At 23.3% G+C, this 18,868-nt stretch overlaps 1 protein-coding gene across 4 annotated transcripts in view; it reads right to left on the bottom strand.

The window, feature by feature from the left end:
- Positions 1 to 404: 404 nt before the first annotated feature.
- LOC105365882 (uncharacterized) overlaps positions 405 to 18,868 on the bottom strand; it is a 44,336-nt gene continuing 25,872 nt past the window's right edge. The window contains exons 2-9 of one of the 4 annotated variants that reach the window (XM_011504149.1): positions 14,366 to 14,513; positions 12,712 to 12,861; positions 4,834 to 5,142; positions 3,708 to 3,791; positions 3,578 to 3,629; positions 2,567 to 2,822; positions 1,297 to 1,847; positions 405 to 600 (exon numbers count right to left, since the gene is read on the bottom strand). In XM_011504149.1, coding sequence (XP_011502451.1) covers positions 425 to 600; positions 1,297 to 1,847; positions 2,567 to 2,822; positions 3,578 to 3,629; positions 3,708 to 3,791; positions 4,834 to 5,142; positions 12,712 to 12,786 — 1,503 coding nt within the window. In that variant the 5' untranslated portion in view covers positions 12,787 to 12,861; positions 14,366 to 14,513 and the 3' untranslated portion in view covers positions 405 to 424. The remainder of the gene's footprint in view (positions 601 to 1,296; positions 1,848 to 2,566; positions 2,823 to 3,577; positions 3,630 to 3,707; positions 3,792 to 4,833; positions 5,143 to 12,711; positions 12,862 to 14,365; positions 14,514 to 18,868) is intronic. The other 3 variants (XM_011504145.1, XM_011504146.1, XM_011504148.1) reach the window with 3 other exon arrangements.

Raw genomic sequence — 18,868 nt, 5'->3', positions numbered from 1 at the left:
AGAAATAAATTTCCAACTTGAAAGAAATTTATATGGAAATATAAATCTATTGTGGATAAGATTTCAGGTATCTATCTGAACTCTAGATATGAAATAAATATTATAGAAATATCGAAGCTAAAAAGTAAACACACACCTATTTGCCCTATTTACGTTGGCAATTAGGAAAAAACCTGGCAAAAATATTAGAATGGAAAGTACAAGGGCAATGTTCGCCAGTGCTGTTGTTATGACTATTGTTATTAAAGATGCTAGTGGTAGTAGTGGTAGTGCTGGTGATAGTTGCTGTTGTATTGGCATGGATAATAGTGGTGCTGTTGCTATTGCTGTAATTGGTGTAATGTGCACCAGTAATGGTTACACTCGTAATTCTGGAACCACTATTGTAGCCAATTATCAGAGGTGCCAAGTACGGACGAAATAGTTAGGGCTTGCTGGTATCATTATTAGTTGATAGTGAATCAGTAAGCTTTTGTTGATACTGTTGCTGTTGATGAAGGAGCTGAATCGTTGGCTGAATCGTTGTTTGTGCTGTAGACAATTGGTGCTGTTGCTGCTGCGACATCGGATGCTGCTGAGTCTGCTGTATTTGTTGTGCTACTAAAGGGCATATTTTAATATTAACAATTTTTCCTGATTATTTGTTTTATTTTGTTAGATTTTAAAATGAATTTTTTAATTTTATTCAAATAAATGAGTATAAAGTTTAAAACTATGTTACAACTTTTACTTCTTTTCGTTTGTTATTTTATTAGTATTATTTTATATATGTAAATTAATTCGAAGATAAAATCAAAATTAAAAATTAAATAGAATGAATTGTCATCCATAATTAACATTCCCTATATTTTATACCTTTTTGTATAATTTTTTAATTCAATAATAAGTCAGGAAAACCAGTAATTAATATATAGATCTGCGGAAAAGAAAAATTTATACATCATTGACTTACCATATTTATATTAGCAAGTTGAATAAGGTATAACTTTATGGAGTTTACCAGAAGGAATAAATGAATTGAGATAAAAGAATATTGAAGATCATTAAATAAAATGATTTTTGAAAAAATATTATGATAATAATCCTTTGTGGGTCGGATCGATATGTAAGAAGTTTAATTGTTTTAATTGGTGGACAGAAATTTGTAATCTTTTTAAAAAAATATTCTTTTCCCAAGATCCAAACAAGTGAAATTCAAAGCACAGGGCAGGAAATTCGATACTAAATAGAGCTCAGAGTGATTGATCAAGATTCAATAAGATTGAAGCTAGTAAATGAATCAGAATCATCAATAACCTGGATGAGAAAGTTGGGATTGGGCGAGCTCGCTGACAGCACCTCCACTCATAAGTTTGGCGTTGTTGTTTTCTGTAGCAGTGAGCTTAGTAAACTCAAGGCGCTTGCGTTGCATATTTTCCGTCTTAACGATCGTTATATCAGGGTTATTTTCAAGTACTGAAGTTGCTGCTTTGGGGACAACTCCAACCGCTGGGAGCTCAACATAACCACCGCCTTCGCGCTTTATCGTTACGGAAGTTGTTGGCGCAGCAGCAGTGGGCATTCCACTCGCGTGAGCGTTGATCTTTTGCAAGATGTCATTCATATTGTCATTATTATCTGATTCGTTGTTGCTTGTTGTATCTATAGGAATTACGGTGCCCGTCGCAGCGACATTCAGATCACCTGCGAGCGAGATACGGTCAGGGCCTTGAAGTGTCGACAGATACGTCGCCAGGGTATGTACAGTGACGTTGAGAAATTCGGCTGCACGAAATAGAGTGATCTCCTTTCTTCGTAGCTTTGCAAGAATTTCTGCCGGGCCTGCTTCTGACCAAAAATCTCTTACTCTAAAGTAAGAAACAAGTATTAGTTAAATCTATATGTATTCTTTTTTAATTAACTTTTTCTTAGACATTTTATACTAAATGTAAGTAAACGATGGCTTGAGTTACAAAATCTAACTTCCTTCTTTCAAAGATTTTTTTCTTGTAAATCCATTACTTCAAATAAATCAATAAAAATAAATTAAATTTTGATTACTATTTATGTTTAACTTAAAATAAACACATTAGTAAGAGATATTAATTTTTCATATATATATATATATATATATATATATATATATATATATATGCGAGCGCGCACGCGTGTATGTACATATTTTAACATTCCAAGTGATTTACAAACATAAATAAAAAAAAAATTTCTTAAGCATAGCAATATAGGATTTTTAGAAACAAGTTTCTACATATAATGAAATTTCTTATAACTTTATGTGACTAAATGCATAAAAATCAAATAATAAAATAAAAATAAATAACTTTAATTTTTTTAAATAAAGATAGATGTAAATGTTCTTATTTAATATTATAAAAAAATATTATGGAAATTTTAAGTAATGCATTTTTTATCATATAAAAGTTACTATCAGTTAAAATGTTATTTGATAATTAAACTCATGCAAATATTAAATATACGAAGAAAAATAGAAAGATTATAATATGAAAATTTCAAAGTTTGTTTCATTAAATTTAATGAAAGAAGAAGAAAGAGTGAAATTAATCACCTGTAGGGATGTTTGAGACATCCATAGCTGTCTCGATATCTGCCATAGAGAGTGCCGTAAGAGACTCCTAGTATCTCAGCTGCAGTTTTCATTTCCAACTCCTTACTTTTTATGGCATCCATAACACGTCGTGTAAATGGTTCCTCCCAAAATTCTTGTCGTCTGCCTGTTGTTAGATAATCATTCATCTTGATTACATCACGGAACTGTTCTGGTATTGCTAGATTCATTGCATTTGCGTTTGCCGATGTATTTCCTGTAAATTATCGTATTTCAAAATATATATTTTTTGGTAATTAATTTTTATATTTACTCTTTTACTTTAATTATAAACTTATTTTATAGATATTAAAAAATTTTTAATTAAAAAAAATATTTCAAATTCAGATATTTAGAGTTTTAAATTAAAATACTTATTTAAATTTTTAAAATTTATATCTGAATAAAATATATTTTCTAAATATATAATTCTTCATTAATTTGTAATTAAATTAATTTACATAAATTTGAGTATAAAATAATAACGTCTTGACTATGATTATTAAATTCATTATTATATTTTATAACGAATTTTGAAAGTAAATACAAATTTATATCTTAGTTATGAAATGAATGATAACATTTAAAAATATCAATTTTTATTCTAAATTTATGTATTCATTATACTATTTAAATCTTATGCTATATTTGAATGCTTAAAATATGTTATTATACCGTTTGGTTTCACTTATTACTATCTATATATTTAATATTTCTTTTTGAGTTATATGTTATAAATTAACCAATTATACTTTAAAAATAAATAAAATAACTAATTTAAATAAATAAATAAATAATTTAAAATTATAGTGTATTTAATTTTCTGCAAATTACAACAAAATTTATAGATCTTCTATTATAAACAAAAAAATATAATTTTAAAAAGCAATATGCAGAACAGAATAAAATGTTAAGTTCATTCGAATATTGATTTTTATATAAAGTTACATTATTTCCCAGTAAATTATTTACCTTTTTTGTCCTGCTCTAAAATACCATCGTCTTTTGACATATATGAGATTTGCTGAAAATAAATATAGATTTTACAAAATATTATTCTAATCAATCATATAAAAGTATTTATTATATTACTAAGACTTACAATTGGCATTGGTGCTTCATTACTTTCAGGCATCATCTCATCATCCCAGCTTTCATGGTCTCCTTCACTCAGCATTTCCTCTTGCTATTATAAAAAATAATTACTTCTTAGAATTTAATGTTTTCTTATATTAATTTAAATTATTCTTATTTAGTACAATTAATTTTAGAAAAACTACGTAACTAAAATTTCATATACAAATGATTAGTACATAATTAAAAATATATGGTTATCCTACACGCAATTCTGATGTAAGCTCAAACGGCTTAGTATATGATTAATTAAATTTTTAATTTTAAAAGAATATACAAAATTATGATTTCAAAGTAATATACTAGCGATTATAAAAAATATAAAAAATATAAATTATAAAAATATAAAGTGATTATAAAAAACTATAATATTATTCAATTAAAAATGCAACCAATTACTATTTGTTAATTGGGAATCAATGCTTAAAATTATGAATTAATTTAAGAATATATTTATATGTTTTATACAACAATAATAAACATGTTTTACTTGGAAATATTTTATTTCTTAACTTGGGTTTTAATAAATGTACCATACATTAATATGGATAAAAAATTTATATGATATTAAAAATATAATAGTTTTCATAGATTTAGGGTTTTATTATTTAATTATATTTCGAAATGCTTTAAAAAATAAGTTAAAAAGTTAAAAAACTAACTAAAAAGGAAGTCTAATTTAATTTCACAGCACTTTGTACAAAGCTAAAAGAATTAATATTTTAAAGATTAGCATATTATTTAAAAACATTAATTAAAATAAAGGAAAATATAAAATGTTGGGGTTACTTATAACGATCAGCTATTTAAAAAATTGTATTGGTATACAATGATAGTAACGTATTCTAAATTAAATAGGGGCAATACTTTGAAATCCGAGGAATTTATTGAAATGTTAAAGCATTCTCGATGAGAATTCCAAGTTCTTTCAAACATACAAAAAGAATAAAGTAAGTGTATAAAATACTTAATCGTTTTCAAAGAAATGTAGCGCCTTAAATAGAACAAATCGACCTATATTTATTGAATATAAATGCAATGTTATAAACTATCTGCAAATAAAAAGCATAACATGCACACTAATACTATCTAACCTTGCTAAGAGATAGAGTGCAGTCAGTGCCTACATTTCCGGTGATACAGGTGATCTTTGGTGTGAAGACATCATGAGCGGAAGGCGGATCATCAAGGGGTGGTCGTCCACGGCGCCTTTGTTTTGGCGGTGGTGGCTCGTCCGTATCAATACCTTCCCGTAGTACTGTCTCCACACCTGGAGGACCTGAACATGGACTGTGTCCACTGTTGCTCATTTCGTTATGTGCCGAATCACTACGCCAGCTGACTTCTGCTAGGCCTTTTATATGCAAATCCTCAGCCGTTTTCAAAAGCGACGATAGTCTCGTCTGTAATAAAAGAATATTAAAGTTTATTTCATTTTTTATTTCATTTTATATGTAAATACTATTAAAGTAAACTTTTATATTTTATCCATTAATATAAAAATAAAAATAGTATATTGTTAATATCAACTTTTATATGTGTACTTTTATAAGAACTTTTATAATGCATTTTTTCTACATTGTAAAAATTATTATTAAAATATTCCTATTTAAATAAATTAGAATAACTAATCATCCTAAAATTTTAGATATTAAATTAAATTATTGTTCAATATGGATCAAATGAAATATTATTAATTCTAGCTGTGAATAATTTTATTTAATTATTTACAAAGTTCCACAAATTTGTTTAATCTAAATAATTATTTTATTGGATTTCACATTAACAAGTTTTAATAAACAATATATATTTTTTTAAAATTGTAATTATTTAAATAAAATCGTAAATAATTCCTTGAAATTTAAAGTGAATGTCAATTGAGATTTTCATGTATATTTTTCTACAATTGGATATTCTATATGCAATAGAAATAATGTTTATTGCTGCCAATATAAAATACAAAAAGAAAAAAAATGTTTTAAAATTTCTCTTAAAACTAAGAAAATTATGTAAACAAAATTTTAAATAAAATAAATGATTTATAATTTTTATAATTTTCTCCTCTAAGGAGAGATTTAAAAGAGAAAATATGAATAAATTTTATGATTCTGAAATCACATTTTTATACAAAATTGAATATTTTCGAAATTTTAGAACTGCAAATTATGTATTTATAACTGAAAAATATATAACTTTGTTTACATATAATTTTTTTTACTAATGTTGAAGCGATTAGTTATACATTTATATAATTAACAAAATTAGCGTCATTATTAAAATTGAAAAGTTGTAACAGAGATATTCTGATTACTATAAGTTTTATATATTTTGTATATGTAAAAATATACGTAGTGTTCTAAGACATTTAGTTTATCTATCTATTCTCTCCATTTTTCTTGCTATTCAATCTGTTCGACACGGTGTGCGCACTCTCTATTGCCTTCTTTATTACTCTCCAGTATGTTTCTGTTTTTATAGCGTAGGTAATGCTAGGCAATCGCTCTCTCTCTCTCTCTCTCTCTCTCTCTCTCTCTCTCTCGCCCACACACACACGCGCACACACGCGCGCGCGCACAGACACACACACACACACTGTAGTAGTATCACAAACTACACGTTTTCTTTTACTTTCTATTTCTCACTCAACCAAGTACCTGTTTTGCGCAATGCGCAAGTCTCCCACCATGATCACGACGATACAATTGCCGGGTTAACTCGGTGAGCTCGTAAAAAGCGCACATTAAAAGAGCCGATGTCGATCTCCCTTGATCATCTATGATACTAAACCTTTTTTCCAGCTCCTTGATTAATAAGAAATGAGCTTTCCTCAGATACTATTTCATTGCTAAATTACGGACTTTGTTCACGTTTTTCTGCCATACCATTCAACAAATTAATCATAAAATGGATGTATTAAAATATTGCATTTATAATAAGTAGGTGTTAAAATACACCCGTGTAGTTTATATTTCAACTGAAATATATACTTCAATATGTAATATAAATTCTAATTTCAATATAAGTTCGCATACTTATCTATAAGTTAAATAAAAATAGTCGGATTTTTCGCCGATTAAGTGCAAGTAGATTTTAAATATATAGTAGTATAGTAGTTGAAGGTGTCATCTTATTCTCACACTTTATTATATTTCAGTTTAGTTGAATATATTATATATTATATATTTTTTTAACTATCGACTTTATTTTACATTCTCTCTTACTTTATTTCATGTCATTTATTAGAGATATATTAATCTATCTCATAACATTTTCATTTGATTCATTAACCCCAGTGCTTTTATATATAAAAACACTGGTCTGGTTATAAGTAGATCCAAGTCGCGATACGAAAATGATACCTCAACGAAATTTAGTTAGTTAAAATCTAAATCTTACATAGAAATAATTGAATACCACTTTTTATATGAACAAGCATTAAGCTTAACATTTACAATGCTCAATATTTAACTCCCGAAAAATTAAAATTTGTCTTTCAGTCCTATTATAAAAACATTTAGAGTATACATTAAATAATCAATTTTATTTTCGTAAGAAGACTTTGATTCAAAATTTAACGTCCAATATTTATAATTTTTTCCATCAGATCATTAATTTTTAAGAAATTATGAACGGGGTAAATAAATTCTATTTTAGTTAAATTATTGATTTATAAGAGAATTTTGTAAATATTTTTAGAATATTAACTTAAAAAGGTAATGTAAATATTTAGATTAGCTAAATGTGAATGTTAAAGATGTAATCGATATTAATTTAATCAAAATTTGTACATTATAATTCTAACGTAATTGAATATAAATTTAATTTTAATTGATTAATGCTGTTATTAATTAATTTGTTTAGAAATTTCACTTTATTGTAATTTATTATCATGTTTAATTCTCAATATTCAACGCTATAAATTTATCTATTATTTTTTTAACACAATAGGGCTCGTCTTTTATGCTCTTTCAAATTGTTTATTAATTGATATTTAAATAAATGATGTACAAGGTTGGAGGATACTTTTTGTTACATTTTAAAACAACCTAATAATTCGATATAATACAAATTTCTTGTATTGTAAATTTATTAAAAAATCATAAATATGAATAGTGTATTAATTTCACAAAGTTTCAAATATCTTATACAAAAATTATCAGATTTTTAAAGTGATATTTTTCTTATTATTAGACTAACTGCTAATTTATTTACAATTTTTTCAATCTTATAAATACGGAATAATTTAAAAGAAATAAATATAAAGTAAAAAATTTCTGAAGTATTAATTGAATCAGGTACATAATGTGGGCATTTTCTTCTTATTACAATTGCATTTCATTGACTTCGGAAAATCTTTTAGTTTGATTTGTATAAACACAATCGACCGCTTCAATTTTGTGTATTTTTATAACAGAAAATAGGTTGTATTAAAACTATAATGTGTTTTGGGTAACTTTCATCCGTTGTAATCGTTGTTTTCTTTCGATTATTTTTTATTATTAAAACTTCTCTAATTTAAATTAATATTTACAAAAACTTCCAATTCATCAACGCTAAAGCTTTTATTACATATTAATATAAATTATTATATTTACAATTATTATTTATTATCTAATTTTTACATAAATATTATATTTACAAAAGCTTTTATTTTATGACTAGTTATTACAACAAAAACATAATCAATTAATTTTTATTAACTCTGCATTTCTCATCATCAAATTTTATCCATAACAGAAATTTTCTAAATCAATAAACATCAATTTTAACTCTCTAAAAATATTTAAGTATATAGTGATAAATATTAAGTATTAAAATAAAATTAGTTATGTATGGAACCTTATCCGTATCACTATCATGTATCAATCAATATTCTAATACTTTTTTAATTACATCTATACGTTATTTTGAGTTTTCCATTTATCGAAATTTAATTGTTTTATTATATTCTATCCAAAATAAATTTTCGTTATTGTATAATTGTTCTAAAATGTTGTAAAATGTATAAATGAATCTATATGTCAAATACAGTTATTTTTTTAAATCTGCTAAATTGTTGGAAAAATTTTTACTTTTGTTGCATTATTTAAAACAATAAATCAATTAATTTTATTTCAGCTAAATTTAAAATTTACTTATAATCCAGTTTCATTCATCATGAAAAATGAATCCTGAGCAAGTTATGATTGTTTATACATATTTTTTCTTTTAAAATTTTTCAAATTAAATTACAAACAAATTATGGTTATTTATATTATATTTCTTGCTTTTTATGCACTAATAAAAAATAACCAAATTAATAATATGCAAACCAAAAATTTTCTAAAATACAAAATTTATTTATTTGAACGACAAGTTAGGACAAAATGAATCGACTTTTATAGAAGTAATTACACCAAGAATATCTTACACATATTAAGCTTCTGAAAACTATGCATAATTAAAAAATTAATTTTTAAAAAGTGTTTATCCTTTGAACAATATTGATTACTTTACTGTTGATCTAGTCAATAGTATCACTTTACTTTTTTAGTAATATTAATCAGGTTATAGAATAAAAATGTTCTGAATCATTGCATTCACAAATTTCTATATTAAATATTAACTTATTTTGAAATAGTAGTAAGGAAAACTAAGTATATTCTATTTACCTTGTTCATGATTATATAAGATGATATTTTGCATTTTAATTTTAGTTTTTGAAAATCAAAATTTTGTTGAAATAATCAGTACTTAAACTCAACATAACTTTTTATGTTTTTTCAAATGTAACTATTCAAACACGACGAAAGCATTTTAAAAGTGTAATTAAATTATGAAAATTTTATAAATCTTAGGAAACTTATGTATGAAATAAAATATAATACATTATTCCATTCCTATATATTAATTTAGAAAATTTAGAAATGTACAATCATATAATCCAGAAAAATTTCTTAAAATAATTTTATTTTTATTTTGTGTTAGAGACTTTTCAGATTAACTTAAAACAATAGCATATACAGAATCTATGTCATTCATACTATTGTTTTTATTATATTTTTAATTTTATTAGACACTAACTTTAAAAATAATTTTAAGATTAAATATATAAATTTAAAACTATTTTTAAAGAATTCTATGCGAAAAAATCTACACATCTTATTTAATTTATTTTATTTAATACAATTTTTTTTTATTTTTAAATTTTATATCAATAATAAGTAAGCATATACTACATTTTGTAAATATTGCATAAACATTTTAAAGCTATAAATTAGTTACATACTTTTCTTAAAAATTTGTATTTTTATTTTTATTAAATTTTTGTAACAATTGAGTTAAGTATCTAAGTCAACAAAGAATAATGAATCTACAAAAAGACGTTTTTTTATATAATATTATTACACAATTTTAATTTCTTATCATATTATTGCTGTTATTGGATAATGCAAATAATAAAATAATGTTAATTTGTCAGAAATAATTAAATTATTTCATTTTTTTAATTTTACCCTGTTTTCTTCAAATTTACTTTCAATATAAACCTTTTATTTTTAAATTTATTTTATCCTTAGTATTCCTATGAAAATTTTGTATTTTTACTTTTTAGATATCATTTGACTTATATTTTGATATCCGCTTACTAAAAATCAATTAGTTTTAATTTATCTTCAGTCCGAAATCAATTTTTACAACTATTTACGTATAATCTGAAAAACAGTACAAGCATATATTTTTAAATATTTATAAAGATACTCATTTTTACATGATATTTTAAATGAATTAATATACTTAATTGAGAGTATTATTGTCAAAAAATTTATTTTGTAATATTATATAATGAATGTTTGTAACATGCATTTTCTTTTATATTTCCGTTTATATTTTTGTATTTCCGTTTTTATTTTATGATTCGATAGATGATTTTGAAAGGCATAAGAATTTGTAAAACAAAGGTAATTATTAAAAAATTTTATATTAGAAATATGCATTGATTTAAAAGAAAACGAAAGCTCGGCTAAAAGCGAAGATAAAAGCCGTAATAATTTCTATTATATTAATGTAACAAGCATTTGTAAATTATATTGAATCAAATTATATTAAAAAAAAAATCTATATAGAATAAAATTTATTATTTTCACCAGAAAAAGTTATAGTTATAAAAATAAAGTGTGCTTAGAAGAACCCAAATAATATATTAATATTGACTTTAATAAGAGCATATTCTGAATTAAAATTAAGATATTGGAAATGGAAAGAAGAAAACGAATTATTTGATATACGTAATCGATTATTAATAGGTACATATTAGTCTTAAAACATAAAGAAAGAATTAATGTTAAGAAATAAAATATGTATTAAATTAAGTTTATATATATTATTTGTTTCTGAATACTAAATGTTAACCAAATTAATTGTTGTATAAAAAAAGTTTTCTAGAAATGAAAAGATTAATGACAATCTATGACAAATAGTGAGATATTAAAATAAGTAATTTTATTTAGTTTTTAAGTTTAAATTTTAAAAAATAAATTGTAATATAATTATAAATGTAGTATCTATTATATCTAAGAAATTTAATAAATTATTACTTTTTTTTAAATAGAATTGATATAAAAAATAATTAATAAGAGACGATAATTGTGAAATTAATGTCATTTTAGACTAGTAGTTTTTTAATTATTTTTATTTTATTTCAATGATGAATATTATAATTCTAGGTGTGAAAAATTAAGTTTACATGCATGTATATATGCATGATTATAAGTGCATATCTGATAATTTGACTAAATATTTATAAATTTACATTAAAGAATTTTAATAAATAAATTATAGAAGTTTCGATAATAGCAAGTAATGTAAAATAGCATATAATATGAAATTTACATTTTTATGAAATTTATTATTTTTTATACTATTTATAATATTACCATTTAAAAAATGTCAAATTATATTTACAATATCATAAGCAAAGATAATGAAGTCTAAAATAAATGTATGTAGTATAATAATTTTATAGTAATTTTTATTGTGATTTCGAGTCCATATGGTATAAATCATAGCATAACTAATGTTTTCAGTGCTAATTACTAGTATGAATAATGAAAGTTCAAGTTCTTCATATTAAAACAATACAGTTTAATATGAAGATATAATTAAAAATACAATAATTATTTAATGAGTAACGTATAGTGAGTAAATTTTTTACCCTTATATTAGTATCAATAATAAATCGTTTTTTAATAACATAACATACATTGTTCTTGTACATAATTATTAGAAGTATATATATCATAAATGCTTTATGAAGTGTTATAAAACTTAAGGATTCAGAATTTGAATTATATTGAATTAAATTTTCCTTTTAATGAAAATATGATTAATTAAAACAAAATTAAATTAATTAATTAAATTAAAATAATGGTTAAATAACTTAATTGTTTTTATAATAATTCTACAAATAAATTGAGTCGTAAGAGTGAAGACGATAAAACTATTTCTTCATTGAAAAATTCGTTCGGTTCGGAAATTGAAAAAGTTTGTAATTTACAAAAAGTAATTATTTATTGTGATTTTTTTATTTACATAAATCATTATAATTACTTTTACATTACAATATTTATTTGTAAAATCATTTAATGGCTAGTTATTGTAATGTTACTAGAGACTAGAGTATTAAATATACTCACGGTCTTAAAATATGAATAATAGTATCGATATATCTATTTTACAATATTACAAAATAAATACATTATTTAAAACATGAAAAACAAATATAAAACATTTTTTTTAAAGTAATATATAATTAAAGTAACTAAACAATGTTGATAATTCTATTGATTTATATTGTAATACTCCGGGAATAAATAAGTTAGCAACTTCTTTATTTATACCTATAAAAACGAAATTTTTACGCACATGCGCGCGTATATTTGTACAATATCGTAGTTAACTATTTGGACAATTAAAATAAAAAAGTATCAACTTACGTGATCGATGTTGATTTCTCCCTTATACATGAACTCGACCAGAACTTTAATGTCAGAAAATTTGACGTCACGCATAATAACAATTGGATCTTTTTCTTCGTATTGTGACAAGATGGTATCGAAATATGTACTACATGCTGACAAAACGACCTACATAAAATAAAAAGCAATATAAAAACCTATTACTTTTTAATTTACTCATTATTTACAAATTATTTATTAATTAGTTAACTTGGAATTCATAATTTTTTCTATTCTTTAATTCATATCGTATATAAAATGTGAAAAAGGACTAATTTTTTTATTTTCATTTTTACTAAAATTAATTTATATCGTTTTGATTTAAAAAACAGAATTCATTGGGAAAAATATGTTTTATAATTACAAATAAACCGTTAAAGTATACCGGATTTTGAATTTTATAATAAAAATAAATACATTTGTTTACATAATCTACGTATTTTTATAGTTTTCATGATCAATTAATTATTCATCAAATAACCACAAAGTGATGAATTTATTACCTTATAACTTGCTTAAGTATCGTATAATGTTTAGGATAACTATTTAAACGATTTTTAATAATTTTACCAATGAATTTAAGAAACTGACTAGGGAATAAAAGCATATTAATTAAGGAAAGTATCTATTTCATACACTATTGTTTGAAGTTGATAGTTAAAGTTTGATAATTAACAATATATAATTGGAAACTATTTGAAAATAGTTATTTTTATGTATTTCTAAATAGTCATATATATTATATCTAAATGAAATTTTCCTCCAATAATACCGGTTTATAATAAAAAAAGAGTATAATTATACATTTTTCTATCTACTATAAATATTTTCATATAAAATATTTAGGAATAATTTATTAAAATATACCATAAGTTTTTTATAAGCTAACAATAATTATGATGCAATATTGTAACTTTCTAAACATTACCAAATATAAAAAATATTTCACTTCATAAAAAGTTAAGGGATTATTTATTTTTTATATTATAATTATTATACATACTACATATTGTAGATTATATTATCGATATAAAATTAAACTATATATTTAATAAATATTTTCATATTAGTACATAATTTATTATAAATACTAACGAAATGTATTGCCTAATGTATATTAAAATATTTTGAAGGGAAAATTTGTTACAGTACTACGAAACTATCCAGTAGTTTTTCATTATTTAAGTGGATATTACTAAGAAGGTGTAATTAACTATTTATTATTTTTAAATACTGTTCGTTTTAAATATCCTTTCTTACTTATTGAATTAAATTAAAAAATTTCCAAATTAAATAAAATGACCTATAACGCGATGGAAAAGAATTTAAAAAACATATTTTTGTGAATGTTAAATATTTTAATAACAATTTCGTTAGTCTACATTTTGTACGAAAAACTTATAACTTAAAATATTGTTAAAAATTATTTAGAAAATAACCCACACATAATATTTTGAAAAACATTGTTTTTAAAATAATATTATGCTGATTAAATAATATTAAGTAAATCAAATAAAATGAAATTTATACGTAAGCGTTTGAAAAAAAACATATTGAGAACGCATTTAAATCTTTAAAAGATAATTTTTGAACTTTCAAAGATAAAAAATTTAAAATTAAAATTTTTTTTTACCTTTAGTTCGAGATACCCGGATGAAATAGTAACACTTCTTTAGCAATATCTTCTTCCTTTTTTGCTAGTTTGAAACAACGTGAAGGATAAGTGCGGCTCTTGTGCTATAGCCATGAATATGTACTCAGAACTCGAAACTTGTCAGTCTCTACACAATAAGTTTAATGATTCGATCCAATAATAATATTCATCATTCATCACTCATAATTTTTATGATGCTATATGTACCATCATTAAAAACGAAAACTAAATATCAGTAGCTGTCAAATATTTTATTTTTGCTTGAAAAAATTATGAGTTATAATCTAAAATAGTATGTTAGAAGCCAAGCTTGCCATATAAATAAAAATCTTGAAAACATCGATGTGAAAAACTAATTTATAAGTAAAATTCTTTTCTATTTAATTTTTATATAGTGATTTTTCACGGAAAAAATGTGTTTAATCTAATATAAAGTAAATTTTTTTTTAATTGTTTGACTCATTCGTTACTTTTTATTATTGTTATATTATAATCTTTATAACTTAATAATTTTTTTCATTGGATTATTTTTTATTAATTTTACATTTTTCAGTCAAATTTTCTAATATTGACAATACTTTCTTTATTTTATATATAGAAATATGCATGAAACATTGAACAAATATCGTAAATATTTATATGTTGCCGTTAAAAACATTTATCACTTATGTTATATTATACAATTTTCTTCATACATTTTAACATTTTAATTGCCATATTGAATTTTATTGGTATCTTGAAATTTATTTGATATTTTACTTAATTTAATTATAATCATTCCTCATATTTGGTAGCACCTAACATTATTTAAAACATAATTTAAGTAATTTTTATTTAACTTTAATGTTATGAAATTATTTTATTTATTTCGTTAATAGATAATGTTGAATAGTATTAAATTCTTCAGTCTATGAAGATACATTTTATGTTAAATAGTATTTATAATTCTTGTATTCTTTGAGCTCAACTTCTTTTCGACTTCACAACTTATGTATATATATATGTTATGTACATTTTTCGAATGAAATAAATTTAGTAACTGCAAGCTTCATACCATTTATTGGACTAGTAATTTCTATGATTATTTTATTATATTATATAATAAACAATATTGTATTCAACTCTTACATTGAATTTCAATTACCATATTGTCATTCATATTACAGTATTAATAAATTAAATTTTGTAATTTCTTATTTTGTGCTCTTTGAACGGAAATGTTTGATAAATTGAATATGTATGATTCTAATTCTAATGAGATTTCAGTGTATTTCAAAGTACTTTCAAAGTGTATATCTCGATGACAATCAGTGGAACCTTCGAAATAGTTAGAAGTTATTTAGAAGCAAAAGTGAAACAATTTGTTTCTACTCAGATCTGCCTTAGTATTTGAATTTGTTCTATATATCTTATATTGAAGTACCATGTGCAAAATGTAAACAAATTATTTTCTAAATTATTATTTCTACGATTTCATGCATATTGATACTAAAGTATCTGAAAAAATAAGTAAAAGAAGCGCGCACTCATAAATATTTAAAAATGTGTTCAATGGATATTTACAATTTTAATGTAATAGTTATAACAATTTTGGTAAATTTTAATACATGTAATTTTATAACTCTCCTTATAATATTCATATTTTAAAAACTTTTAAAAATTAGTACCGGATTTTTGGCATTATTAATGACCGTAGTTGAATTATGATTTTCATATAGACGATAACGTATGACGATACTATGAAGGCTTGAATGATTCAATAAATCTATTTAAAAACAACCAAAAACCTTTGTAATTATTTTATATAATTAATTTTATATAATTAATTAAAAATATCTTGAAATAATTAATCGTATATAAACTAAATTGTTTAATTTATTTAAATTTTTAAGAGTCTATGAAATCATTTTAAAAATAGTAGAATTTTTACCAATATGGAATTTCATTTATGATATGTTTTGTTTTTAATAATTGATAAAATATTCATAACACGATATTTTTCTTTTATTGTTGGCCAGATACTTATAAGTCATTAATATATTTATATTAACATAGTTAAACTTCAAATTTATGAAACAATTTTCAATTTTTCTTTTCACTGATCTTAGGTTTAATTTAAATATTATATTTATTATTATAAAAAATTATTAAAATAATTGGATTTCTAATAAAATGTAATCAACTATATTAAAAGTATTTTTTCATTCGAAATTGTTATTTAACAATGATAATGCGAATAAACATAGTATTAAATTCCAATACATTATTATCCAGTAATTTTTATTTGCTTCATAAATAATTTACATAAATTTTACACATAACTATTTGCTTGTAATTTTAACAAGGCTACAAATATTATGTAAAAAAATTTATTTTTAAAAGCATAAAAAGGTCCATAGATATTTACATTAATCCATTTCTTATGTTAATAATAAACAATCTCATAATACGTTATACTCTTATACATTAAAAACAATTTTCTATCAACCGTATTATTCAGCTTTTTTATGTATTATATACATTTAATTGTAGATAAATCTCAAACAATCACTCATGTTGAATAATTTATTTGTAACAAGATTTTTTCGATCTATAATATATTCTTTTGAAACAGTATTTTTGGAAGTCACAATTATTTTTGAATGTATATCTAATATATTAATTATTATAGATTAACAAATTTCTTTATACAACATAATAATTAAATTTTGTATATTTTATTACTTTAATTACTATTATATTTTTACAAACATATTTTTAAATATATTTATGAAAACTGTTGTTTAAAAATAACGGAAGTAACTAGTTGTAACTTAATATTATTTGCATTTTGTATCACTCATTCTACCATGACTTTATTCTTTACATAACTTTTGTTACATGTGCTATTAAAGGTACTACTTTAATAATTGGAGAATTTGGTACACTTAAAAGCTTACAACCTGAGTTAGAAGATACCAACAAAACAAAATTCTTTGTAAATTAAATTTTACCTTGAAAGGAAAGTTCGAAATGTCCTTGTAAATTGAACGTTTAACTTAAAATTTTTTATTACAACTTATAAATAAAATTAGATATATATATTTTTTCTATTTTATTTTAAAACATTTTTTTAAATTAACACATTTTTTTAAATAATTGCGTATTTTATACATAATAACGTTTTTACGTCACAGGCGGCGTATAATTATAATTATAATTATAATCAGTATAATTCATAATCTTACTTACGAATTCTTACCTAAATCTATTCTTTGCATTACTTGTTTATTTATTAAATAATTTACATATATATATTATCTATTATTATTTTTTGTAAATATAATCATTTTGTTTTCTCCCTTAATTAAGCTATCCATGAATAAGTGCTTATTTAAAGTAGTCTCATATATTCTTATAGTGCTGAATTAACTACTTTTAATGTAACATATGTAATTAGATATTTAATAAAACTTATAATTACTTTTAAATGCTTTTAATACTTATAAATTGAAAATTATTGATAAAGTTTTTATTATTTTATTATTATTATTATCATTAAAGTATCGAAACTATTCTCGAGTTTCAAAATTACTGGGGTATGTATATACATTTATTTAGGCTTATTTGCATTTTAATATACGATCGATAAATATACAGTATCAATTTTTAATTGATTAGACTTATATTATCAAATTACATATATATATAAAGCTCTCTGGAAAAACCATCGCCGAATTAAATGCCCAAGGATTCGCGAGCCGGAAATCCTCTTTCAAAATTGAGAACTAAAACGCGTGCCCAGTACTACCAATGCAGCCCTAGCCTTGATCTCCCGGACGACGTTCTATAACTTATGGTCAATGGTTTAATCACGACGAGCTCAACAATTCTTATTAAGATCGGTAACACCAACTACCACTGTAATATAACCTTAAATAAAAGTCACTAGAACCAATTATATTTACACTGAATTGATGCATTGCCCCCCCCCCCCCATAATCATCATCATCATTAAACCGGTGGTACGGTTTAATCCATCCACCTTGATTTGCGACCATACTGGTGGCTGGAATTTCAAACATTTGGTCCTTCGAGCCGGATAGTAGAGCTAATGCATTACCTCGGTTGTGTCCTACTGTGTTCTACTAATGTCCTATTAATGTCCTACCATTAACACATGGAAGGACGTGTCATTTATCTGAGAGAACATCATCAAAACCGTTACTGTTTCAAAACTACCATCATTGACATCTATCAATACCGACATCTGTTCCGCCACATCGCTGAACGTCAACTCTTAACAAGGAATTATCTCGCTGACAAGCAGTCAATTGATTCTTCTCCTGGGATACTGATTTATCAATAAGAAAATGCAAAACCACGAGAAGAAGGACGACGAGAACTCTACGAGCTCTGACGCACCTATAACCACAGAAGCAGTAAACCGCATGACTCGTATCGTTACTGCCGTGCGATTACAGCAAGTAAGGAGATAGGGAA

This window comes from Ceratosolen solmsi, unplaced genomic scaffold, assembly GCF_000503995.2.
Source record: "Ceratosolen solmsi marchali unplaced genomic scaffold, CerSol_1.0 scaffold19, whole genome shotgun sequence".
Classification (NCBI taxonomy): Eukaryota; Metazoa; Arthropoda; class Insecta; order Hymenoptera; family Agaonidae; genus Ceratosolen; species Ceratosolen solmsi.
This window is presented reverse-complemented; position numbering and strand designations above follow the sequence as displayed.